At 43.5% G+C, this 26,132-nt stretch overlaps 1 protein-coding gene across 3 annotated transcripts in view; it reads right to left on the bottom strand.

Moving 5' to 3' along the window:
- The window catches only part of pak1ip1 (PAK1 interacting protein 1), a 68,988-nt gene that overhangs the window by 7,490 nt on the left and 35,366 nt on the right, over window positions 1-26,132 (bottom strand). For all 3 annotated transcript variants that reach the window (XM_085988781.1, XM_085988782.1, XM_085988783.1), the window contains exons 5-9: window positions 25,124-25,176; window positions 22,787-22,932; window positions 11,063-11,160; window positions 9,305-9,404; window positions 3,660-3,786 (exon numbers count right to left, since the gene is read on the bottom strand). In XM_085988781.1, coding sequence (XP_085844907.1) covers window positions 3,660-3,786; window positions 9,305-9,404; window positions 11,063-11,160; window positions 22,787-22,932; window positions 25,124-25,176 — 524 coding nt within the window. The remainder of the gene's footprint in view (window positions 1-3,659; window positions 3,787-9,304; window positions 9,405-11,062; window positions 11,161-22,786; window positions 22,933-25,123; window positions 25,177-26,132) is intronic.

Genomic DNA, 26,132 nt, shown 5'->3' with positions numbered 1-26,132 from the left:
ACGTAATTTCCACCTTTACTTCTCTCAGCAACCTAGGATGCATCCCATCTGAACTGGGTGACTTTTCTACTTGAGTGCTGCCAACCTTTTAAGTACCTCCTCTTTATCTATTTTTAACCTATCCAATTTTTCCACTACCTCCTCCTTTACTGTGATATTGACAGCATCCTCTTCTTTCGTGAAGACCGATACAAAGTACTAATTTAGTACCTCAGCCATGCCCTCTGCCTCCACAAAAAAATCTCTTTTGGTCCCAAATCGACTCCACCCTTCATTTGACTACCCTTTTACTATTTATATGTTTATAAAAGACTTTTGGGTTCCCTTTAATGTTAATCTATTCGCTCACACTCTTTGGGCCCTTATTTCCTTTTTCATTTCTTCTCTGTACTTTCTGTATTCAGCTTGGTTTGCAACTATATTATCAACCAGACATTTATCATAAGCCTCCCTTTTCTGTTTAATTTTAATCTCCATCTTCCAGGGAGCTCTAGCTTTGGATGGCCTTCCTTTCCCCTTCAAGGAGCTAATCTGTACCCAAACTATATCCACTTTGAAGGCCTCATTGCTCAGTTACTGTTTTACCTGCCAATCTTGATGCCAATCACCTGGGCCAGTGCCCTTTTCAACTCACTGAAATTAGCCCATCTCCAGTTGAATACTTCCACATTTGATTTTTCCTTTTCCATCTACTCTAAACCTAATGATAGTGATCACCGTTTCCCAAATGCTCCCCTACTGATACATGCTCCACTTCATTCCCCAGAACTAGATCCAGCACTGTTTCCTTCCTTGTTGGGCTGGAAACATACTGATCAAGAAAGTTCTCTTGTACACATTTCAGGAATTCCTCTCCCTCTTTGCCCTTTACACTGTTATTTTCCCAGTGTATATTAGGATAATTGAAGTCCCCCATTATCATTACTCTAATATTCTTGCACCTTTCTGAATTTACCTGCAAATTTGCTCCTCCATCTCATTCCCACTATTTGGTGACCTCGCATACACCCAGCAACAGAATAGCTCGACTTCTCCTTAATTCTAACCAAATAGATTTTGTCTTTGAACCCTCAAGTGCATTACCCCCTTCCAGCGCTGTAACAATATCTTTGATCAATACGGACATCCACACCTCCGTTTTTCCTTCCTTATCTTTCCTGAATATCTTGTAGCCAGGAATATTAAGTTCCCACCCCCACCCTGGTTTGAGCCAGGTCTCCGCTATTGCCACTAGATCATAATCCCACGTGCCTACAGTTCACCAACTTTATTTACCATGCTCCCTGCATTTACGCACATGCATTCCAAATCCACCAGTGTGCTTTGCCATTCTCCCCTGTCTGATCCCGACTATTTCTGAACTACTCTTTATTCTAATGCTGTTTGACTCTCTGGTCCTCTGTGCACCTTGTTTCCCTTCTCTAATGCTTCATCCTGATTTCCCTCCCCTTGCCAAATTAGTTTAAAATTGTGACTCCAAATTAATGCCCGTTGATGATGTCGAGGGCCCATGGCCACAAAGAACTGAATTAAAGATGCCTAAACTCATTTGTAAAAGTAATTTAAATAAATGCCATTCAAAGTTTTTTTTCTTCTAATAACAACCCTTGAGTATTTTAGAAGTCAAAAGACCTGAAGTGTATATATTTATGGCTCCGTGAATATTCTGTAAACAAGGACTGAGCACCATCTTTGTTAGCTGCGCAGTCTAGCAAGATTGTTACAGGGTTGTTAACCATGAGGTTGTCAGTAGGTCCAGGGAAATGCTACCATGGGCCAGTCTCTGAAGTTTTCAGCTTATGCACTGATGAAACAAACACTAAAATTGCAGTAATTGCGGTCCCCGCCACAAACTCCGTTCCCTAGTCACTGACTCCATCCCCCTCCCTAACATCTGTGAGGCTGAACCACACTGTTCACAACCTTGGTGTCATATTTGACCCTGAAATGAGCTTCCGACCACATATCCGTGGCAGAACTAAGACCGCCTATTTCCACCTCCGTAACATCGCCCGTCTCCGCCCTTGCCTCAGCTCATCCACTGCTGAAACCCTCAACCATGCCTTTGTTACCTCTAGACTTGACTATTCCAACGCACTCCTGGCTGGCCTCCCACATTCTACCCTACGTAAACTTGAGGTCATCCAAAACTCGGCTGCCCGGGTCCTAACTTGTACCAAGTCCTGTTCGCCCATCGCCCCTATGCTCGCTGACCTACATTGGCTGCCCGTTAAGCAATGCCTTGATTTCAAAAATCCTTGTTTTCAAATCCTTTTAGGACCTCGCCCCTCCCTATCTCTATAACCTCTTCCAGCACCCCCGCCCAGAGATATCTGCGCTCCTCTAATTCTGCCCTCTTGAGCATCACGAATTATAAATCGCTCAACCATTGGTGGCTGTGCTTTCTGTTGCCTAGGCCCCAAGCTTTGGAATTCCCTGCCTAAACCTTTCTGCCTCCTTTAAGACGCTCCTTAAAACCTACCACTCTGACCAGGCTTTTGGTCATCTGCCCCAATTTCTCATGTGGCTCAGTGTCAAATTGTGTGTCTTTGGGACGTTTTACTACATTAAAAGCACTATATAAATGCAAGTTGTTGTTGTTGTTGTTACCAAAATGTTGAGGGTAGTTTAATTACTTCAGTGGTAATTCTTTACAGGGCTATGGGGAAAGAGACAGGGAGTGGGACTAATTGTATAGCTCTTTCAAAGAGCTGGCACAGGTACAATGGGCCAAACTGCCTCCTTCTGTGCTGTAGCATCCAAGAAATAACTTGAAACAAAAAAGTCTCTTCAGACTGGTGTTAGAATAACTGGATACACTTCTTATTTGCTCATGCTCTTGGTTCCCTGCGGATGTTATAACATTCTGCACCGTGGCGGTGACCGAGCTGTCTGCGTGCTAGAAAAGTTGTTGACGGACTCTGATAATCTACCCTAGGCTCACCCCTAAAGAAAGTAAAAGATATCTAAAGAGCTTTTAGCACAGACGGTGAAGGGAAGGGAAGAGCTGTTCGCACACGCCAGCCGTCTGTCCGACTGGGACGGATACCAGCTGCTTGTCACAGTCATATGTCTACTACGTCTATCTTGATTGCGTGTTGTACTTAACTTAAACTGCTGCGCTTTAATAAAACGCCTCGCAACTCCCAAGACCCTCTGGGTAATGTGTGTGTGACCTGTGATCCAAAATCTTACACATCCAATGATTCTATGAAAATCAATACTAAAAATAAAAAGAAACATTTCTTCTACTTGCCCTTTTTGTGCATATCCTTTGAACCATTGGAAGCAAGACTGTAAAAAGTGGCCTCTAACTGGCTGAAAACCAGCACTGAAGACCACTTCATGACCATTTAAGACCTAGAACTTGGAAGGGTGCCTTGGTTGCATTTCACAGCCAGGTTAATCTTTTGACAAAATGTTCTTGCATCAAATGGATGAGTCACTTCATCCCCAACACCAGTAGTATAACTGTAACTGCATGCGATAACTTGCCCATAACAGTGTGTTAAGCATAATTTTTCCTAATCACTAATGCAATGTTTAAAGGATGATAACTTTTAAAAATCTATGATCCCAGGTACATAGAGTTCACTGTCCCAAGTAAAACTGCCAGACTGTTATTTAAAATAAGTGTAGTGGAATTCCCCCCCCCGTACCTTTACAGTGTGTGCCTTGCTCTTCAACCTCTTGTGCAATACTTGCAGGGTTTGACAGCCACACAGCCAGACAGGTCAGCCGGGCTGAAGTATTTACTTCACTCAGCAGTAAGGGACAATTCTGAACCTGGAATGTACACAACAGACAAGAATATAAATTGCATGCATTATCTACAAAAGTAGCTTTAAACTAGCAATTCTGTTTCATATTTAAACATCACTTCCTCAAGCCTGAGGGGGGGAATGATATGCAACTTTTACACATCACACCTGAAACATTGACCTTTTTCAGATGCTGATCACCTTGCTGAGCATTTTCATCTTGTATTTTTTGCTTTTATCCTAGATTTTTTATTTTCACTTTTTCCTTTTGATTTCTGCAGTCTTAAACAAGTTTTACAATTTCATTTCATTACAAGTCCATTTCAGGTAAATTCCTATTGCTTTTGAATTTTTTAGCCCGTGATCTTTAAATTCTGATCTGGTCAGCCAGAGACTCAAAAGTAGTGAAGAGTGTCTTTACTTTCATCACTCTACTTTGAAACTAGACAAAATCTTAAGTTTTAATGAGGGTCAATGCACAGAACACCGTTGAGACAGCTGACCCGAAGTTCTGCATGAACTGAACATACTAAAGTGTAATGCTCCATATCCTTAATTTCTGTTTTACAGATTGAACACGTCGGTCCTCACTTGCAATACCCAAACACCCTACTTCAAAACAATCAATTCCATTTGCTTGGTACAGATTCTGGTATAGTCCATTCTTAAATTAGGATTGTTCCCTTTGACACATCATTTTAATTGTCCACAAAATGGTGCAAATTTCTGTGTTAACTTCCTCTGGACCTTTGTGATAAGATGCCTTGCACTCATTGGTGTAGCAAGTCTCCATTCTATAAACAGAGTTCTCTCATGTGTTTCCCCAACTGATTTTAAAATTAATCTGGTTTAAAATACATTAAAACATTGCTGAGGTCTAGGCTGGTTAAAAGGATGTTGATTTTATGCTTGATCTACAATTGCCACAAACTATGAGTAAGCAGATGTGAATTTTTCTTCATAAAATAGTAAAAAGATTTCAATCAAATAGAACCTAGTCAGCGTGGATCGCTGGAAAGCAATCAAGGGCAGGAACTCTGATCAATTCTCCCATTGTAACCTGGGGTGCTGATCCCTACCACTGATCACAGAGGTCACCTAGTCCAGCACAGACCCAAGAATCAAGCATGGCACTTTGCCTGGCCTATACAGTTCAGACGTTGACTGGAAAAACAGGGGAGCTCAAAAACTATAGTTCATATGCAGGTTGATTTAAAAAAATATTTGTTTATGGGATGTGGGAGTCGCTGGCAAGGCCAGCATTTATTGTCCATCCCTAATTGCCATCGAGAAGGTGGTGGTGAGCTGCCTTCTTGAACTGCTGCATTCCGTGTGATGAAGGTACTCCCACAGTGCTGTTAGGTAGGGAGCTCCAGGATTTTGACCCAGCAACGATGAAGGGATCAGCGATACACTTCTAATTCACAATATATATTAATGATGATCTAGACGAGGGAACTAGATGTAATATCTCCAAGTTTGCAGATGACACAAAGCTGGGTGGGCGTGTGTGCTGTGAGGAGGATGCCGAGAAACTCCAGTATGATTTGGACAGGTTGGGTGACTGGGCAGATGCATGGCAGGTGCAGTATAATGTGGATAAATGCAAGATTATCCACTTTGGTGGCAAAGGCAGATTATTATCTGAATGGCAATAGATTGGGAGAAGGGGAAGTGCAACGAGACCTGGGTGTCCTTGTGCACCAGTCGCTGAAGGTAAGCATGGAGGTGCAGCAGGCGGTTAAGAAGGCAAATGGTATGTTGGCCTTCGTAGCGAGAGGGTTCGAGTACAGGAACAAGGATGTCTTGCTGCAGTTGTACAGGGCCTTGGTGAGACCACACCGTGAGTATTGTGTGCAGTTTTGGTCGACTTATCTGAGGAAGGATGTTCTTGCCATGGAGGGAGTGCAGCGAAGATTCACCAGACTGATACCTGGGATGGCAGGAATGACGTATGAGGAGAGACTGTGTCGATTGGGCTTATACTCGCTGGAGTTTAGAAGAATGAGAGGGGATCTCATTGAAACTTATAAAATTCTAACAGGACTAAACAGACTAGATGCAGGATGTTCCCGACGGCCGGGGAGTACAGAACCAGGGATTACAGTCGAAGGATAAGGGGTAAGCCATTTAGGACAGAGATGAGGAGGAATTTCTTCACCCAGAGAGTGGTGAACCTGTGGAATTCTCTACCACAGAAGGCAGTTGAGGCCAATTCATTAAATATATTCAAGGAGGAGTTAGATATATTTCTTAAGGCTAAAGGGATCAAGGGATATGGGGAGAAGGCAGGGACAGGGTACTGAATTTAGATGATCAGCCATGATCTCATTGAATGGCGGAGCAGGCTCGAGGGGCTGAATGGCCTACTCCTGCTCCTATCTTCTATGCTTCTATGTTTAATTCGGGATAGTGAGAGAGATTTGGAGGGGAACTTGGAGGTGGTGGTGTTCCCATGCACCTGCTGCCCTTGTTCTTCTAGGTAGAACAGGTCATGGGTTTATGAGGTGCTGCTGAAGAAGCCTTGGTGAGTTGCTGCAGTGCATCTTGTAGCTGGCACACACCGCAACCACGGTACGCCGGTGGTGGAGGGAGTGAATGTTTAAGGTGGTGGATGGGGTGCCAGTCAAGTGGGCTGCTTTGTCCTGGATGGTGTCGAGCTTCTTGAGTGTTGTTGAAGCTGCACACATCCAGGCAAATGGAGTGTATTCCATCACACTCCTTACTTGTGCCTTGTGGAAAGGCTTTGGGGAATCAGGAGGTGAGACACGTGCCACAGAATATCTAGCCTCTGACCTGCTCTTGTTGCCACAGTATTTATGTGGCTGGTCCAGTTAAGTTTCTGGTCAATGGTGACCCCCCCCAGGATATTGATGGTGGGGGATTCGACGATGGTAATGCCATTGAATGTCAAGGGATGGTGGTTAGACTCTCGCTTGTTGGAAACAGTCATTGCCTGGCACTTGCGTGGCGCGAATGTTAACTGCCACTTATCAGCCCAAGCCTGAATGTCGTGCAGATAATGTTGCATGCGGGCATGGACTGCTTCATTATCTGAGGAGTTGTGAATGGCACTGAACACTGCAGTCATCAGCGAACATCCCCATTTCTGACCTTTCTACTGGCCATAATCTTTCAATCCTCCTTGGATACAGGTGGTGGTGCCAGAGGACTGGAGAACTGCAAATGTTACACCCTTGTTTAAAAAAGGGTGCAAGGATAAACCCAGCAAATACAGGCCGGTCAGTTTAACCTCGGTAGTGGGGAAGATTTTAGAACTGATAATCCGGGACAAAATTAACAGTCACTTGGACAAGTGTGGATTAATTAAGGAAAGCCAGCAAATCGTGTTTAACTAACTTGTTCGAGTTTTTTGTTGAGGTAAGAGAGGGTTGATGAGGGCAATGCCATTGATGTGGTGTACATGGACTTCCAAAAGGCGTTTGATAAACTGCCACATAAAATAGGCTTGCCAGCAAAGTTGAAGCCCATGGAATAAAAGGGACAGTAGCAGCATGGATACGAAATTGGCTAAATGATAGGAAACAGAGAGTAGTGATGAATGGTTGTTTTTCGGACTGGAGGAAGGTATAGTGGTGTTCCCCAGGGATTGGTACGAGGACCACTGCTTTTCTTGATATATATTAATGGCTTGGCCTTGGGTGTACAGGGCACAATTTCAAAATTTGGAGATGACACAAAACTTGGAAGTATAGCGAACAGTGAGGAGGTTAGCGATAGACTTCAAGAAGACTTGTGCAGAACACCGCATTCAATGGGCAAAATACTACCAATGTGTCTCATGGCCACCCCACTCAACAACGGATGTTTCCCATACCAGGCCATGACTGGCAGGCTAATGCGCACCTCAGGACACCTGTTGTTATCCATGGTCAGATCGTTTCTAATGGGAATGGCCAACGACAACTGGGTGAGAGAAATAGTGGCATTTGTGTTGTTGTTGAATTAAACTAATTAGTTTGTAGCTAGAAACACAAGTAAAAAGAAAACAGATTAAGAAGTATTTCAATAAAAAGGTATGTCTCTCGGAATATCATGTCAGAGACGCAGTAATAGTATTGAACTATGGTAAGAAAGAACAGTTGTTCGACCCTTAAATGGAAGGCGTCTTCCAGATTGTGGACAGGGTAAGCCTAGCTCTTTACCTAATTTGATTCATATGTAAAGGCAACAAAAAGATTACCAAATGGTACTACATCAGCTAAAAACGGTAGAACTGCTAACTAAAACATACTCTGCTTGATCGACAGGTTCCGTGAAACAGCATCATCATAATGATCAGACTATTCAGTCTGTGGTACTCCATGCTGGCAACGTCTGCCGACGTGAGCAGAGGAGGTTTGGATGAGAGAAAGTACATGTGTGGATCGCTTTCAAACCACCAGGACCTGATACAAGGAGCAGTATGATCTGGATGCAGAGAAAGGACGATAGCTCCGGTGGCTGTCGATACCCCACAATGGAACAGAACCACGTAGTACTAGAGGAGAAAGGGGTATGCCGGAAATGTACCTGCCAGGTAGAGCAGGGTACAGCTATTGACTGGTATGCGAATAGAGGCGAGGACCAATGGGTGAAGGTGGGACAGGAGGGGTTCAGCACCAAGTATAAGTTGCGCTGGCCTAGGTTTTGGCATTATAATAATGGGACGTATACATGCTCAACGACTGAGAGCATCCTTCATCTGGGGAGGAAAAACAGCTCCTGCAGGTGTTGGCAGACAGCAAATCATCCAGGAACGTGGTCTTACTCCAAGGTCACCAAAGGACAAAACAAAGGAGAACAGTACAGACCACCAACAGGAACAGGCAGGATGCCCCACTTTAGAAGAAGGATCCACCAACGGACTGGTTGTCTATGACTCGGGACAAATGTACAACAATGTGCCCTAGGAAATTTTCCATTTTGTTTGATTTTAGTAATGCAAGTCTGCCGACCTTGCTATGTCCAATTACCATCCCCCTTTGCCTTGCACTATCATCCCTTTTGTCATTTAATCTCTCCTGCCTTCCATTACAGATCCCCTCTTGTGTTCTTTCCTCTCCTCCCCCCTTTCCCTGCCTCTGTACTTGCTTACTCGGTTACATCTCTTAACATTTTCCATTTCTGATGAAAGGTCATTGGCCTGAAATGTTAACTTTGCTTCTCTCTCTACAGATGCTGCCTGACCTGCTGAGTATTTCCAGCATTTTCTGTTTTGATTTCAGATTTCCAGCATCTGCAGTATTTTGCTATTGTAGTAGTGATATCAGGAAAGGGTTCTTCTTGCAGAGTGACCAACATATGAATCAACTTACAGATCAAAACACCTTAGAAGCTTCTCAGGAACAAGTGGATCTTTCTGGAAGGATGAATTTAGATGCTGAATGACCTTCCTTAACTGTAACTAACTTATGATCCCTCGACCCCCATAGAGGCAGAACGTTAAACAGCTCTTTTATGTTTCTGGACTAGCATTTCTCCCCCTCATCCTATTCCAGGGTGCAAATTAAGCATTCATAAAAACCAAGATGATTGCCTACCTTTTTAATATCCAGTCGCCATAGTTTAATGTAACCATCACTGGATGCTGTGGCAAGAACATGATTCTGTGCCACTTGGAAAAAGTGCATCACTTTCACTCTACAGAAAATTTAAAGAGTTGAAGTTAGATGTTTAGTGTCTGAAGTACAAGACTCATTTATAATAGTAACCAAATAGAGCATCCAGTGCAATGAAGATATTCCCACCACTGTGCAGGTTTGATAGATTTTGTTTGAAAATATCCTCTTTGCAAAGCTGATTCTCTCTCCCCCGCTCCCCAATGTTATCAAAGTCATAATATACCCAGGAGAGTGTACAGCACCCACCCTCAAACACAGAGGCCAGAATTTTGCATACCTGGGCAGGTCGGGTGTGGGTGGTGGCCATGACGGGTCGCGAGCCCGCTGCTGAAAATGGCTTTCCCTTAATAGGGCCTATTAAGCCCGCTCTGCGAGTTACCCGGTCCAATTAAATGGTGTAGGTAGGGCGACGTTGTCGATGATGAGTTTTCAGCTGGGGTCTTTAAAGGGGCTGTGGCCACATTACATTTGAATGTCAATGTAACATGGTGCTGTCAATGCACTACAGCATTGGGGTGCTGCAAACACTGACAATGACTGCATGGAGGCAGAATGGTGCTGAACACTGCAGTCATCAGCAAACATCTCCATTTCTGACCTTATGTTGGAGGGAAGGTCATTGATGAAGCAGCTGAAGATGGCTGGGCCTAGGACACTGCCCTGAGGAACTCCTGCAGCGATGTCCTGGAGCTGTGGTGATTGACCTTCAACCACCACAATCATCTTCCTTTGTGCTAGGTATGACTCCAGCCAGTGGATCAGGCACCTCCATACAGCAGCTAACAGTGGCACACTGATTGTGGTTGATAATTATTAAAATTCGAGTAAGTGTCCGCAGAGCATCTTCCTATCACAAGTCCCACCTGACCATTGCGTATTAATTGTAGTAGTACCTCCTCCAACGAGAAGCAAGTACTTTGCCTGGGATCTTACAATTAACATTCAGCAATGAGGTAGACAAGTAACTTTAAACTCCTCGCACCTGGTATTGGAGGTGAAGATGAGGGAAGTAGAGGAAGTGGGTTAAAGGAGGTGTTTAACATCAAGGAGCTTGGGATTGTCCCTACCCTCCTGGAGTAGAAGGATTTGCCCATGGGGAGGGAGATGCAATTTTGCTTAAGGTAATCCAGCCAAGTCTAGTAATGAATGACCAACGCCCAGTCATGTGTCAGGTACACTCAACCTGCAGCTCTCAAATTTAAAGATGCCGAGTTGGGAATTATAGCAGAGGTACAGTGGGAGTCTGTCTTGGAGGGCACAAGGGCATCAAAGACAGAGGCAAGAGAGTGGCTGAGCCGGTTAACAGCTGCAGCAATGTCTTGGTGACTGGCGGGCCAGAGAAGAGGGCATTTAGAATTTGAGAGGGCGTTGGACAGGCAAATTTCCCAGGGCAGAAGATGATTGTAAAGAGATTGGAGGTGGACACGGAGATGTTGAATTTGCAGGATATGAGGAAATGATCAGAGAGGCCTTGTCGGTAATGGAAACTTCAAGTGAAATGCTTAGCGGGTGGCCATGGTTGGGGAAGTTGATGTGAAGCATGAAGTTCAGCAAGGACAAGAGTGCAGAGAAATTAGAGGATGGGCGATAGGGAGGGTACAGCCAGGTGGGTTGTGCTCAGTCCAAATGGTAATAAATACCAATGAACTTCTAGTCCGACAAAAATTCACACCGTACCTGGTGTCATGAGCCTTGAATTCAGAAAGACACTTTTTTGAGTTTGTATCGTACAGTCTGACATACTCTTCATCCCCAGCTACAGCAATGATAGAGTCCTGAAGACAAAAACATGCTTAATTTTAATGACACTGAACACAGCCAACACAATTTTATTGCAGGACTTCCTCTAAAATAATGCCCATCAACCATAATGGCCCGGAATTTGCTCTCCCGATGACGGTGTACGCTTGCCTTCAGAAAGGTCCCACAAGTTCCAGGTTTCCGCATGTGCTGCTTATGCGCGAAAACCCGGAACTTGTGATTTGTCAGGTTACGCCTTGACAGATCCACCGAACAAGAAGTCAACTCAGTTTCGCTGGCGCAGAGTTGGGTATTTGCCCAACTACTGCCCAGGAAATTCTTATGGCTGTTAAAAGCAGACGTAGGGCCGGCTTTCACCAGTGTATGGGTTAATACCAATCTTAAATAAAAAATAAAAAATGCACAAACACTTAAAATTACTTTATGCAAACTTTGGTCCTGATTAAAATCTTTAAAATGATTTTTCAAAAAATTATTTTTTATTGTACTTGATGCATTGAAGGGACTTTTGATTAAATTTGAAAATGACAACATTTATTTTTATTAGAATTGTGTAAATACAGGAAACTTTCTGGTATCCGGCACCGATGGGACCGAGCTGGTGCCGTTAGATCAAAACTGCCATCGAAACCAGCGCTAATGTTAAAACATGTGAAGCAACAAACCCTGCTTCAAAACAGTCGGCGCAGCTTGCAAGCATCTAGCTGAAGCTGTTGCTTAGCTACAGAGACGCTTGCAGAGCCAGGACTGGAGAAAAGAAGCAACGAAAAGATTTTTTTTTATCTGAACCGACTCCTGAATTTTGCCGGTAGATAGAGCTTTCCGGACATTTAACCTCCGGATAAACGAAAGTTTCCTGTACTTTAATTATTTGGAGATTCCATTGCTCGTCATGAGGGGATTCAGTTCGGAAATTACAGCAATGGAATCCACCTTTCTCATTAGACAACCTGGCTCATGTGATCCCAGGGATGCTTCCGAACTGCCTGCGTCCCTGGGCCTTTACGCAGGCGTACACCTGCAGGCTGAAACTCGAACCCTCCGCAGCCTGGGAGCCTGAAGGTAAGCTTGTACCTTTTTAGCGGGTCGGAGGCGTACTCTGGAGGTTTGCCTCCGACTGCAAATTCCGGGCCATAGTTACAATGAAACCATGACTACCTTTTGTGGCAACCAAGAAAAATATTTGTCTATATTGCCATTTTCAGTTCTAGATGGATGCTCCAATGGCAGCAATTAATAGAAAGTGCATGGAATTGTTTTGCTTTGGTTAATGTAGCCATTCCTATTCACCTCAACTGTTGGTTGCTGTATTTTTGCAGACACTAACTCCTCACATTAAAATCCAATGGTGCTAACAATCTTATTGGCTCGGAGTTTGCAGTCAGTGGCGAAGGAACGGTGCTTTCCGTTCACCTCGCTGACAGCTGCTCACCAGGTTTTTGTGGGCTTCTGAGCAGAGACGTGCTCTAATCCGGCGTCTGATCCAGCACAGCTCCCTCTAAAGGGCATCTGCGAGCAAGACAAGCAACAGCAAGACTCTTCAACCAACCAGATTGAAGAATCCTCATTGAGACATGCAGTCTAACCAGGAAGTATAAAGCAGGAAGTATAAATTAGATTTAAATCATGTACAGAAAGCAGAATAAAAATTAGGAAAGACAGATGGGATTGAGAGAGAGAGAGAATGTAATTTTACTTTTTATTAAATCTCCAACACTAATTAACTTCTGAAGGAATGAGACTCCACACTTGTAAAATTTAATTTTCAGGGCCAGAGAGCTTGTTTGGCAGTAATTATCACGCCGTTAAAAATTCACTTACTTCTGAATGTACCAGCCCTAACTTTCTACGGTCTTTAATGGGAAACTAGTGGGTAAGTACCCCAAGTTCACGCCATTGCATAGATTTCAATGCCGAGTCTATTGGCAAGGGCTTTTATAGCGCAACCTATGGAGGAGCAGGGTATCTCTGACAGCAACTACCAAATTTCTGCATTTAACTGCACATATGTGGACACCAGAAGTTGCTGTCATATTTTCTCTGTTATAACAGTGAGCGCCGTTAGTCTCACCATTTACATTGGCATTACCGTTATTAGCTATGCAAAATCCGGGCCAAAATGTTCCAGTAAAGAAACAAGCCATTCATCCCACCAGGTTTGTGCCGGTGTTTTTCTCAACATGAGCCACCCAGTCTAATCATACTGTTACAAATTTCAGGTCTGCATTAGACATTATCAGCATCCATGGGCTTTGCCGTAAGCAAACGTCTCATCCCTTACGATCAGGAGTTTACCATTACTGCCCAATGTGTGTGCATTTCTCCTTTCTTTCAGAAGATTGACTTATGAGCACTAGTGAGACAAGGCCAATTATAAACCAACAGACTATACTAGGTGAATGAACAGAGTAATATTTACAGTGAATTTTAACCTATTTCATGATGCTCTTCGTAATATAGAAAATAAAACCTTTTTAATGGAATTTCTCTGAAATCAGTTAGCACTAAGCTTAAGCAAGGCGTATTCACTTGCCCTTGTCGCCCTTACCAAATATCTGCAGACTGTCTGTGAGTGTTCTTTCTCAGCTGGATAGGAAGCCAAAGGCTTGGCTGCTAACCCTCTCCCAGCTCCTCATGTCTGGGTATTGGCCAATAGAACTGCCAAACTTACAACCTGGAATCAGAAACCTCCCCTATCCACAGGAACTACACGGCCTGCTCAGCCAACCCCTGCTGGGAGTGTAAAGGAGGCCATTCCAACATATCGTGTGAATGTGTACTGGAATGATTTTAATGAACTTTCCATTGTTTCAAATGGATGTGGTTTGCAGGAAACACCAGCTGGTTTGTCTGGGCCCGATGACTTGTGTGCTGAATTCCAATCTGCGTTCCCAACGTTGTACGATGTGGATTTAACCTCTATTGAGCTGAAATTAATTTAATAGCAATATCTGAATATAAATTACCTGAAATCCCTCCTGTTAAATAGTGACTCACTCCTGTGTGCTTCCAAACCCATTAATATTTATCCTTTTCAAGCATCATCCCTTTTTATGGACTTTGCTGCAACATCAGTTTATGGCAAAGAATTCCATGTGTAAAGAATTGTTTTCTAATCTCGAATTCTTTTTGTAGCTTAAATTAACTGCATCACCAACCAGTGAAACAATAAATCACTACTTAACTTACCAGAACGGTTATATAATTAGGCTTTAAAGTAGACATTAGACTCTGGTTCATGGTCACTGACAATGCCTGTAAGCCAGCCTCATGTCCCCTATGATCTGAAGCATGCCTTTAACTGCCCAATATCTCGGTAAATGACAACAAGACCCAGGGATTGAACAGAGAATCCTTGGTAATGTATCCTGCTTTACTGGAACATACCACATGCCACCATGTGATTCTCCCATCAGAGATAGAGGCCCAGGCTTTGAACAAAGACAAGTTATTTACAAATAGAACAGTAAACAAACACTAAATCGGTACAAAACAGTGAATTTAGTCATTTTAAAATCTGGTTATCCTTCACAAAAATCAAACAATAAATACGCTTTCCCTTGGCCATCACTCAACATACACAGAATCTTGAAAATGGATATTCATTTATGTGGTGGAACAATACCACCGAGTCAAACCAATACAGTTTCTCTCTTGGCCACACTGTAGGCTGACTTATGGGGCAAACTGACCCACAAATATCATTCCAAATCCTTCAGACAGTGTACTGAACCAAAGCCCATTCACAAAACTGCATTTCCCATAAATATTAGATGGTTAGCCATTCTTTGTTAATTGCACTAGGATGTTTGGCCCCAGTTTGAAATATCTGAGATAGCTGGAGCTTAACTTTTCTCCCATCCAACCATCATCAGATACTATAAAACAGGTACAACCCAATGATTCTTCATTCAGTCACTATTTACTCACTCTGGATATTAAAATATGCCTATTAAAAACACCTTTTGTTTCAACAGGAACCAGTCAGACCTTTGAATACATGCACAGTCTCGCTCAGTCTGTAAAAGTCCTGCAGTTATAAAGCATTGCTTGAAGCTATGGCCTTCACCTCACTGGCCTTTACAATGCCATCATTGTAGTGGTATTGTTTCGTGGGGACAGAAACCAAGGAAAATAGCAGGATCAAGTAAACCAGGTCCAGCTTCCGCCCTTTACATATGGTGAGGCAGGCTCAGGGAGGGGAAGACCTCAGCAACTAGCAGGTTCACTGGAGGAAAATTTTGACGGGCTCATTTTTGGCCAGAGTTTGGGCTGTGCGTCTCACCCTCCCTTTTACCTTCAATTACTGCCACTACACTGCACAAAAATGGGCAGTTTTACCAAGGAAAATCCAGACCATTTTCTACTGCTCTGTGCATATATCCCAACATTCTAGTAGCTGTTTTATTTGCTTCGTCACATTAGCTGGCACTGAATGTATTACAAGCCAAATAACTTGGCAGGGGGATAGGATACAGAGGGGAGCTGAAATAGGGGGTGATGTGCTGCCAATTATAGAGGAAAAAAAACAAGTCAGCTTGGTAGACAGGGCAAATATATAAGGGCAAGGCTGGATAGCATCTATTTTAATGCAAGGAGTCTTGCAAGTAAGGTGGATGAACTGAAGGTGTTGATAAACACATGGGAGTATGATATTGTTGCTATCACGGAGACCTGGTTGAGGGAGGGGCAAGACTGGCAGCTCAATATTCCGGGGTACAGAATCTTCAGGCGAGACAGAGGGGGAGGTATAAGAGGAGGGGGTGTCGCAATATTAATTAAGGAGTCAATTACTGCAGTAAGGAGGGATGATATATTAGCAGGTTCCTCTAATGAGGCCATATGGGTGGAGCTTAAAAACAAAAAGGGGGCAAGCACTTTGCTGGGAGTGTACTATAGGCCTCCAAACAGTCAGGGGGAGATAGAGGAACAGATATGTAGGCAAATCTCAGGAATGTGCAAATAATTGGATAATAATGGGGGATTTCAACTTCCCCAATATTAACTGGGATAGTCAGAGTGTGAAAGGCTCAGAGGGTGTAGAATTCTTAAAGTGCATCCAGGAGAGCTTTTTGAGCCAGCATGTAGAAAGTCCTACAAGAGAGGGGGCGGTACTGGACCTAATTCGAGGGAATGTGGCCGGCCAAGTGGAAAAAGTGCTAGTAGGTGAGCACTTTGGTGACAGTGACCATAATATGGTAAGGTTTAAGGTGGTCATGGAAAAGGACAGGGATGGGCCGGAAATAAAGGTTCTAAATTGGGGGAAGGCCGATTTTAATAGGATAAGGCAGAATCTGGCCAAAATGGACTGGGATCAGCTACTTGTAGGAAAATCCGCATCAGAGCAATGGAAGGCTTTCAGAAGGGAGATTGGGATCATACAATGGCAACATGTTCCCGTAAAGGTCAAGGGTGGTTCCGAAAACCACAGGGAACCTTGGATGTCAGGGGATATACGAGAATGGATTAGGAAAAAAAGGAGGGCTTTTGGCAGATACAAAAGGCTAAAGACGGAGGAAGCCCTAGAGGAGTACAAAAAGTGCAGGGGGATACTTAAAGAAATTAGGAGATCAAGGAGGGGCCATGAAATAACACTGGCGAGCAAAATAAAGGAAAATCCTAAGATGTTTTATAAATATATTAAGGGTAAGAGGATAACAAGGGAAAAAATAGGGCCCATTAGGGACAAAAGTGGCAATCTGTGTGTGGAGCCGGAAGGTGTAGGAGGGGTTCTAAATGAATTTTTTGCATCTGTTTTCACTTTGGAGAAGGACGATGTAGACATAGAAATAGGGCGGGGGGACTGTGATATGCTCGAACATATTCACATCGAGAGGGAGGAGGTATTGGCGGTTTTAGCTGGCCTAAAAATGGATAAATCCCCAGGCCCGGATGAAATGTATCCCAGGCTGCTGTGTGAGGCAAAGGAAGAGATTGCGGGGGCTCTAACACATATATTCAGGACCTCTCTGGCCACAGGGGATGTGCCAGAGGACTGGAGAACCGCTAATGTACTACCATTATTCAAGAAGGGAAGTAGGGACAAACCGGGGAACTACAGGCCAGTGAGCCTAACATCAGTGGTAGGAAAATTATTGGAAAAAATCCTGAGGGACAAAATTTGTCTCCACTTGGAGAGGCAAGGATTAATCAGGGATAGTCAACATGGCTTTGTCAAGGGAAGATCACGTCTGACTAATTTGATTGAATTTTTTGAGGGGGTGACTAGGTGTGTGGATGAGGGTAACGCAGTGGATGTGGTATATATGGATTTCAGTAAGGCCTTCGATAAAGTCCTGCACAGGAGACTGGTCAAGAAGGTAAGAGCCCATGGAATCCAGGGTGCCTTGGCACATTGGATACAAAACTGGCTTAGTGACAGAAGGCAGAGGGTGATGGTCGAAGGTTGTTTTTGTGACTGGAAGCCTGTGGCCAGTGGGGTACCACAGGGATCGGTGCTGGGTCCCTTGCGGTTTGTGGTCTACATTAATGACTTGGATATGAATGTAAAAGGTATGATCAGTAAGTTCACAGATGATACAAAAATTGGTAGGGTGGTAAATAGCGAGGAGGGTAGCCTCAGTCTGCAGGACGATATAGGTGGGTTGGTCAGATGGGCGGAACAGTGGCAAATGGAATTTAACCCGGAAAAGTGCGAGGTGATGCACTTTGGGGGGACTAACAAGGCAAGGGAATACACAATGAATGGTAAGACCCTAGGCAAGGCGGAGGGTCAGAGGGATCTGGGTGTGCAAGTACACCGATCCCTGAAGGCGGCGGAACAGGTGGATAAGGTGGTAAAAAAGGCATATGGGATACTTGCCTTCATTAGCCGAGGCATTGAATATAAGAGCAAGGAGGTTATGATGGAACTGTATAAAACACTGGTTAGGCCACAGCTGGAATACTGTGTGCAGTTCTGGTCGCCACACTACAGGAAGGATGTGATCGCGTTGGAGAGGGTGCAGAGGAGGTTCACCAGGATGTTACCGGGGCTGGAGCGCTTCAGCTATGAAGAGAGACTGGGCAGATTGGGTTTGTTTTCCTTGGAGCAGAGGAGGCTGAGGGGGGACATGATTGAGGTGTACAAAATTATTAGGGGCATAGATAGGATGGATGCCGAGGAGCTTTTTCCCTTAGTAGAGGGGTCAATAACTAGGGGGCATAGATTCAAGGTAAAGGGCGGGAGGTTTAGAGGGGATTTGAGGAAGAACTTTTTCACCCAGAGGGTGGTTGGAGTCTAGAACTCACTGCCTGAAAGGGTTGTGGAGGCAGGAACCCTCACAACATTTAAGAAGCATTTGGATGAGCACTTGAAATGCCATAGCATACAAGGCTACGGACCAAATGCTGGAATATGGGATTAGATCAGACAGGGCTTGATGGCCGGCGCGGACACGATGGGCCGAAGGGCCTCTATCCGTGCTGTATAACTCTATGACTCTATGACTAAATGTATGTTGAATGTTTAAATGTCTTAATCTAAATGTACACTCTCGGGAGCCGCAAGCCTACATTTCGTTGTACTGCACTTGTGCACTAACAATGACAATAAAGTTGATTATGATTATGAAAGTGATAATATTTATTATTTCCAAGTGTCCCAGTGCGAATTCAGTTACGATGTGTCTCCCCAACTGCTAATAGAATTTGTGTTTGCTTTGCACTAATGATAAATATTGGCACTGAATACTTATAGACCAGGCTTGAGGGAGTCTGTTACTGATCAATCAAGAACAAATGATCAGTATCCAAGGAGACAAAAAGGGTGAAAATAGCAGAAATGTTATTAAACAGAATTATATCCTCAGACACTCTGCTTTAAAGCCATGTGTCTCCATGATTTTGCTAGTGGGTCCTACTTAAGAAAAAAAACAAGCATGCTCCTGTTCTTCACTGAGGAATTTCAAACCAAAGCAGTTCGGGAGCATTTAAACTAGTATGGCAGGGGGCTAGAAACCTATGTAGTGAAATAGAGGAAAGTGAAAGGCAGACAGAAATAAATGGTAAAAGGGTGAGGAACAAAAAACAAAGGGCCAAACTAATTCATAAAAAATGTGAGCATAAAAAAAGCCTGAGGGTTTTATACCTTAATGCGAGAAGCATCAGGAACAAGGTAGATGAATTAGCTGTGGAAATAGAGGTTAATAATTATGATCTAATTGGGATTACGGAAACATGGTTGCAGGGTGAGCAGGGCTGGGAGCTTAACATACAGGGGTATTCAGTATTTAGGAAGGATCGACAAAAAAGAAAGGGAGGAGGGGTAGCATTGCTAGTAAAAGAGGGGATAAATGCAATTGAAAGGAAGGATATTAACTCAGTTAATACAGAATCTATATGGGTGGAGCTAAGAAATAGCGAGGGGCGAAAAACATTAATAGGAGTGGTATATAGGCCTCCAAATAGTAAAATAGAGGTTAGGGAGGGCATCACGAGGGAAATTAGAGAAGCGTGCAATAAGAGCACAGCTGTCATCATAGGTGACTTTAACTTACATATAGATTGGACTAGCCTAATCAGTAAAAATAATGAGGAGGAGGAATTCCTTGAGTGTTTAAGGGATGGTTATCTGGATCAATATGTCGAGGAACCAACTCGGGAACAGGCTATATTGGACTGGGTACTGTGCAATGAGAAGGGACTAATCAGTAATCTTGTTGTACGGGGACCCTTGGGTCAGAGCGATCATAACATGATCGATTTCTCACTCGAAATGGAGAGCGAAGAAATTGACTCAGAGACTAAGGTCCTGAATTTAAACAAGGGGAATTATGATGCCATGAGACGGGAACTGAGTAGGTCTGATTGGACAACGTTCCTGGGAGGACTGGAGGTAGATAAACAATGGCAAACATTTAAAGATAGAATGACAAAATTGCAAAAATTGTTTATACCAATCTGGCATAAAAGGAAATCTAAAAAGGTGACTCAACCGTGGATAACAGGGGAAATTAGAGACAGCATAAAATCCAAAGATAGGGCGTATAAAATAGCCAAAAAAAGCGCCAGAGCGGAAGATTGGGAACAGTTTAAGATAGAGCAAAGGAGGGCAAAGGGCATGATCAAGAGGGGCAAAATAGCTTACGAAAACAAGCTGGCGGAAAATATAAAAACTAACTCCAAAAGCTTTTATAAATATATCAAAAGGAAAAGACTGGTGAAAACCAAAGTTGGTCCATTGCAGTCAGATACGGGGGAATATATAATGGGAAATAAGGAAATGGCAGATCAACTAAATGCATACTTTGGGTCAGTCTTTACGAAGGAAGACACAAAAAACCTCCCTGGGATATCGGGAAAAATAGGGACATTGGCAAAGGAGGAACTGACGCAAATCAATATCTCTAAGGATATGGTGTTAAGGAAGCTAAAGGGATTGAAGGTGGACAAATCCCCAGGGCCTGATAACATGCATCCTAGGGTACTGAAGGAGGTGGCCCTAGAGATAGCGGATGCACTAAGGATGATTTTTCAGAATTCATTAGACTCGGGAACAGTGCCGATGGATTGGAGGGTAGCTAACGTTACCCCACTATTCAAAAAGGGGGGTAGGGAAAAAGCAGGTAATTACAGACCTGTAAGCCTTACATCAGTTGTGGGCAAAATGCTGGAGTCCATCATTAAGGATGAAATAGCGGAGCACTTAGCAAATGGGGACAGGATAGGACAGAGTCAACATGGATTTACAAAGGGTAAATCGTGCTTGACTAATCTATTGGAATTTTTTGAGGGAGTAACTGGTAGAATAGATGGGGGAGAGCCAGTAGATGTGGTGTACCTGGACTTCCAAAAGGCCTTCGATAAGGTCCCACATAAAAGATTAGCATGGAAAATTGAGGCTCATGGGATAAAGGGGAAAGTTTTGGCGTGGATAGGGAACTGGCTGTCAGATAGAAAACAGAGAGTTGGAATAAACGGCTCATTTTCTGAATGGCAGGCAGTAACAAGTGGGGTACCACAGGGATCTGTCCTGGGCCCCCAGCTGTTCACAATTTACATTAATGACCTGGATCAGGGAGTCGGATGCAGCATTTCCAAATTTGCAGACGACACTAAACTAGGAGGTGGGGTGGGCTCAGAGGAAGAGACCAGGAAGCTCCAGAGCGATTTGGACAGACTGGGCGATTGGGCGGATAAATGGCAGATGCACTATAATGTGGACAAGTGCGAAGTTATCCACCTTGGGTGCAGGAACGGGAGGGCAAATTATTATTTAAATGGCAATAGATTGGGAGAGGGGGAAGTACAGAGAGACCTGGGTGTTCTTGTACACCAGTCACTGAAGGCGAGCATGCAGGTGCAACAGGCGGTCAAGAAGGCAAACGGTATGCTGGCCTTCATAGCAAAAGGGTTAGAATACAGGAACAGGGATACCTTGCTGCAGCTGTACAGGGCACTGGTGAGACCACACCTCGAGTACTGTGTACAGTTTTGGTCGCCTCATCTGAGGAAGGATGTTCTTGCCATGGAGGGGGTGCAGCGGCGATTCACCAGGCTGATACCAGGAATGGCGGGAATGACCTATGAGGAGAGACTATGTAGTTTAGGGATGTACACACTGGAGTTTAGGAGATTGAGAGGGGACCTCATAGAAGTGTATAAAATTCTGACAGGTCTAGACAGACTGGATGCAGAAGGAATGTTTCCCTTGGCGGGTGAGAACAGAACTAGAGGACATAATTTAAGGATAAGGGCTAAACCATTTAGGACAGAGATGAGGGGGAATTTCTTCACTCAGAGAGTGGTGAACCTGTGGAACTCATTGCCACAGAGGGCAGTGTACGCCAGCTCATTAAATATATTTAAGAGGGAATTAGATATATTTCTACGGGCAAAAGGGGTTAAGGGTTACGGAGAGAAGGCGGGGACGGGATACTGAATTAAAGGATCAGCCATGATCTCATTAAATGGCGGAGCAGGCACGAAGGGCCGAATGGCCTACTCCTGCTCCTATCTTCTATGTATCTATGTATCTATGTATCTATGTATCTATGTATGTAGAACTTCAGTTTTGTTTAAAAAAATCCTGGATATCAGCCAGCAATTCATTCTTAGTCACTTGCACACCCAGGGTTTGTAGGGTCGTTTAAGAACATAGGAGCAGGAGTAGGCCATTTGGCCTGCTCCGTCATTCAATTAGATCATGGCTGATCTTCTAACTCATCTCCAGTTTCCTGCACTATCCCCATAATATTCAAAAATAAGCCACTTATTCATAAGATTTATGAAAAAATATATTGCTTGCTTTCCCACTTTGTATGGGATGGAGGCGTGAGAGGTAAGAAAGAGCCAGAGAAAGAAATCACAAGGCAAAAACAGGACAGAGAAAAAGGGAAAGAAACTAAAAGAACAAGGTAACAAAGGTTAAATTGAGAAATTAAAGCCACAAAGAAACCAACAGGAATAAAAAATAAACCTGAAGGAGAGACCAAGACGAAGGAAAACTATTAGTTTCCCATCCATTTGTCACAAGATTATGGATTGCAGATTCAATGAACCTTTATTCATTTGGGTTTTTTTTTAAGAAAACGAGTTGAAAAAGGTAAATAAGCGGCTTACTAATCGAGTTCGGTTCCGATACAGAAACTTCAAATGTTATACTAAGTCACGGAAGGCTGAATACCAATGCAAACATACGGTTATAAATTTCACCGATGAGATCCTCTTTTTGCACATGATGGTACCATTGATGGAGGCGGTCTTCAGAGTGTAAATGTCCAACTGGTTATTTGAAACCACAATATAATTATCTCCACTTGGGGACCACTGGACAATGTGAGCATCTAAGACAACAATATAAAAATAAAGTCCATGTACAATATCCATTTACCCACTGGCATTTGTAACAAACATAAATGTGTTTTGAAATATGACAATATTGATGTCAGTCAAAAGTATCTGCCATAACTGGGCTTGTGTACACAATTAATAACTTCAACAGCAACTTGTATTTATATTGCGCCTTTAATGTAGTAAAACGTCCCAAGGCGCTGCACAGGAGTAATTTAAGACAAAAAAATTTGACACCGATCCACATAAAGGATAAATTAGGGCAGGTGACCAAAAGCTTGGTCAAAGAGGTAGGTTTTAAGGAGCGTCTTAAAGGAGGCAAGAGAGGTAGCGAGGCGGACAGGTTTAGGCAGGGAATTCCAGAGCTTAGGGCCTAGGCAACAGAAGGCACGGCCACCACAGGTTGAGCGATTATAATCAGCGATGCTCAAGAGGGCAGGATTAGAGGAGCGCAGATATCTCGGCCGGGGGGGGGGGGGGGGGGGGGGGGGGAGGCTGAAGGAGATTACAGCGATAGGAAGCGGCGAAAGGAAGGACTTTCGTCAGTGGATATGGAGGATTGGATGGTGAAGTGGGCAAGTACACCGTTTCAGTTCTGAAGTCTTAGCTTGAAATATTTCCAGGCTGATGGGATGAAGTGTGTGTGTGTCTGTGTGTGTCTGTGTGCTCTTGCTCTGTTCAGTGTGTGCGTGTGTCTCTGTTCTCTCAATGTGTGTGCGTGAGCTCTTGCTCGGTTCAGTGTGAGTGTGTGTCTCTCTGTTCTCTTGGTCTGTTCAGTGTGTGTCTCTGTTCAGTGTGTGCTCTTGCTCTGGCACACACGCACGCACGCAACAGAGCAAGAGAACAGTGTGTGCGTGTGCTCTTGCTCTGCGTGTGCTCGTGCTTCTGTTCTCTTGCTCTGTTCAGTGTGTGTTGCTCTGTTCTGAGTGTGAGTGTGTGAGTCTCTCTCTTTCTTCTGTTTGTTTGAGTGTCTCTCACTCCTCCTCTCCACTCCCCTGCTATAATACCAAGCCACGCAGACCAGAAGATCACACATTTGATTTCTGGTCTGTGCTGATGTCAGCTGTGCTAACAGTAGGGGCACTACAACTGGCCCAAGTACCTGGGCTTTGAAGAGGAGTTGGGAACAGCGAGAGTTCCTGATCCTCATTGCTATCCAGTGAGTATTGCTGGAAAGGGTGTGTCACATGAAAACAATGATGCTATTCACAACTAAATAGCCATCTGACATGAAGAACGGCCACTTCAAGATATCAAAGGGTTGCTGCTATCCTTGGAACTGTACCTTACCTTCGGGGAAGCCGAAGCAGGCAGGAAGAGAGAGAAAACTGGAACAGAACACCTATTCCCAGCTTTAAGGGTTCTATGAAATATGTATGGGCAATCTCATATCAAATCTCTGTAGGCCCCTAAATTCACAATGCAAAACTAATTGGAATTCAACATTATTGGCAGTCTTACTAAAAGAGACCATAAGTATGGCTGATATGGGAAATGGAAGCATTTCTCCCATCTTATCTCTCTTTCCTCCTTTAAGATGCTCCTTAAAACCTACTGCTCATCTGCCCCAACATAATCTTATGCGGTGTCAAATTTTGTTTTAGAATGCTCCAGTGTCGCACCTTGGGATGTTTTAATACATTAAAGGTGCTATATAAATACAAGTTGTTGTTGTTGGTGCATTGGTGCTCCTTCACTGTTAAAGATTAACAAAACCTCACCCACAGACACTTATGTATTTGCCCATGCTAATTAATATTGGCTATTTTACATGCAAGATGGCAACAAAGTTGAGAGAAAGACTTCAAAAGGTGACTTCACAGAACCACCTAGTAGCAGGAGCCTGTAACTACATTGTGACAGTTGACAACAAAATTGAATGAGAACTGTTAACACAGCCATTTACAATGGTAAATGTTGAAACAAAAGCACAACCAAATATTGTGACAACAGGAAGTAAAGCTTGCAGTCAGGAAGTGCATGACCTGCACAAGGTAGAAAAATGAAAAGAAAATCAAATTCAGTCAGACCACTAAGCAAATTGTTGAGGTGGAGTTTACTCTGTTCTCTGCTTTTATCAGAGCTGGAACTGCATAACACTGGACATAAAACAAACATCAATTCCCAGTCCTTTCATCTTCATAACCATAAAAATATTTTAAATAAATTGCAGATTCAACTTACTCTGCTTTATATTTTTGATGAATGCAGATTTTCCATCGATCAGATTCCATGTTCTGTAGAAATAAAAAGGCAGTATATCTGTTACAAACTACTTCAGGACTTGCCAAACAGCTATGCAAAGTTTGGACTAAGCTTTTACTATTGAGTCTGCTCTAGTAAATTTCTAGTTATCTTGCCAGTAAATATCTAGAATGTATAGTACTACCCTGCTTTAGAGACCGTCAGATTACACCTCAGCTGCTGGAGTACATTCGTGGAAAATCAGCCAAACATCCACAGCTGAAAAGTATTGCATCGATGCTCTTCTTTTCAAAACAGACACCGTGACAATGTCAGTTCTGTGGACTAACGCTCCAAAAGTCTGTCAATCAACTACAGAGCACAGTACAATAGAACCCACAGCTGGATTCACAAGCAGTCTAAAACAGAAACAAGCACTCACCATTTCTAAAATCCTGCTGTATTACCAGGGCATGAAATTACTTCCCAGCCCCCTCACCTTGCTCACCCTTTCAGTCCCCACATTTCTATCCAATCAACTGCAAAGTTTTTGACAACATAGATTGAGCTTGTTCTGAGGGGGCTGAATCAGATGTGTTAGCTCACATGGAAGGGAAGCACGTCCTCCAAACAGCCCAGGTGAGACTGTGGGGAATTGTAAGAGAAACTGTGCACTACCACTTTGTAATGCAGTACATGAAGCCATTCTTGAACAAGAGCTGATGCCACAGTATTCCCTGCAAAATGAATGGAATCGCAGAATGCAATCCTTGAGAAACCAGTTAAAATAACATTACCCCATGTAATGAAAATTGAATTCAGTCACTGTAAACTTGAACCTCTGATAATAGCTTACAGTATTTATTATTCATTAGAAACAGGGAAGTGGAAAGCTACCTTACCCTAAGAGAGAGCAGGTGGTTAGTATTTGTTCATTGCACCAGAAATAACTTGGAAGAGATGCAGGCCCTACATAATGGAATGTGGGTGTTTTAATTGAAGAATAGAA

The sequence above is a fragment of the Somniosus microcephalus genome, chromosome 5 (genome assembly GCF_052327205.1).
Source record: "Somniosus microcephalus isolate GS21.2 chromosome 5, FLI_Smic_1.0, whole genome shotgun sequence".
Classification (NCBI taxonomy): domain Eukaryota; kingdom Metazoa; phylum Chordata; class Chondrichthyes; order Squaliformes; family Somniosidae; genus Somniosus; species Somniosus microcephalus.
The sequence above is the reverse complement of the archived record's forward strand: the minus strand, read 5'-3'. Positions and strand labels throughout refer to the sequence as shown.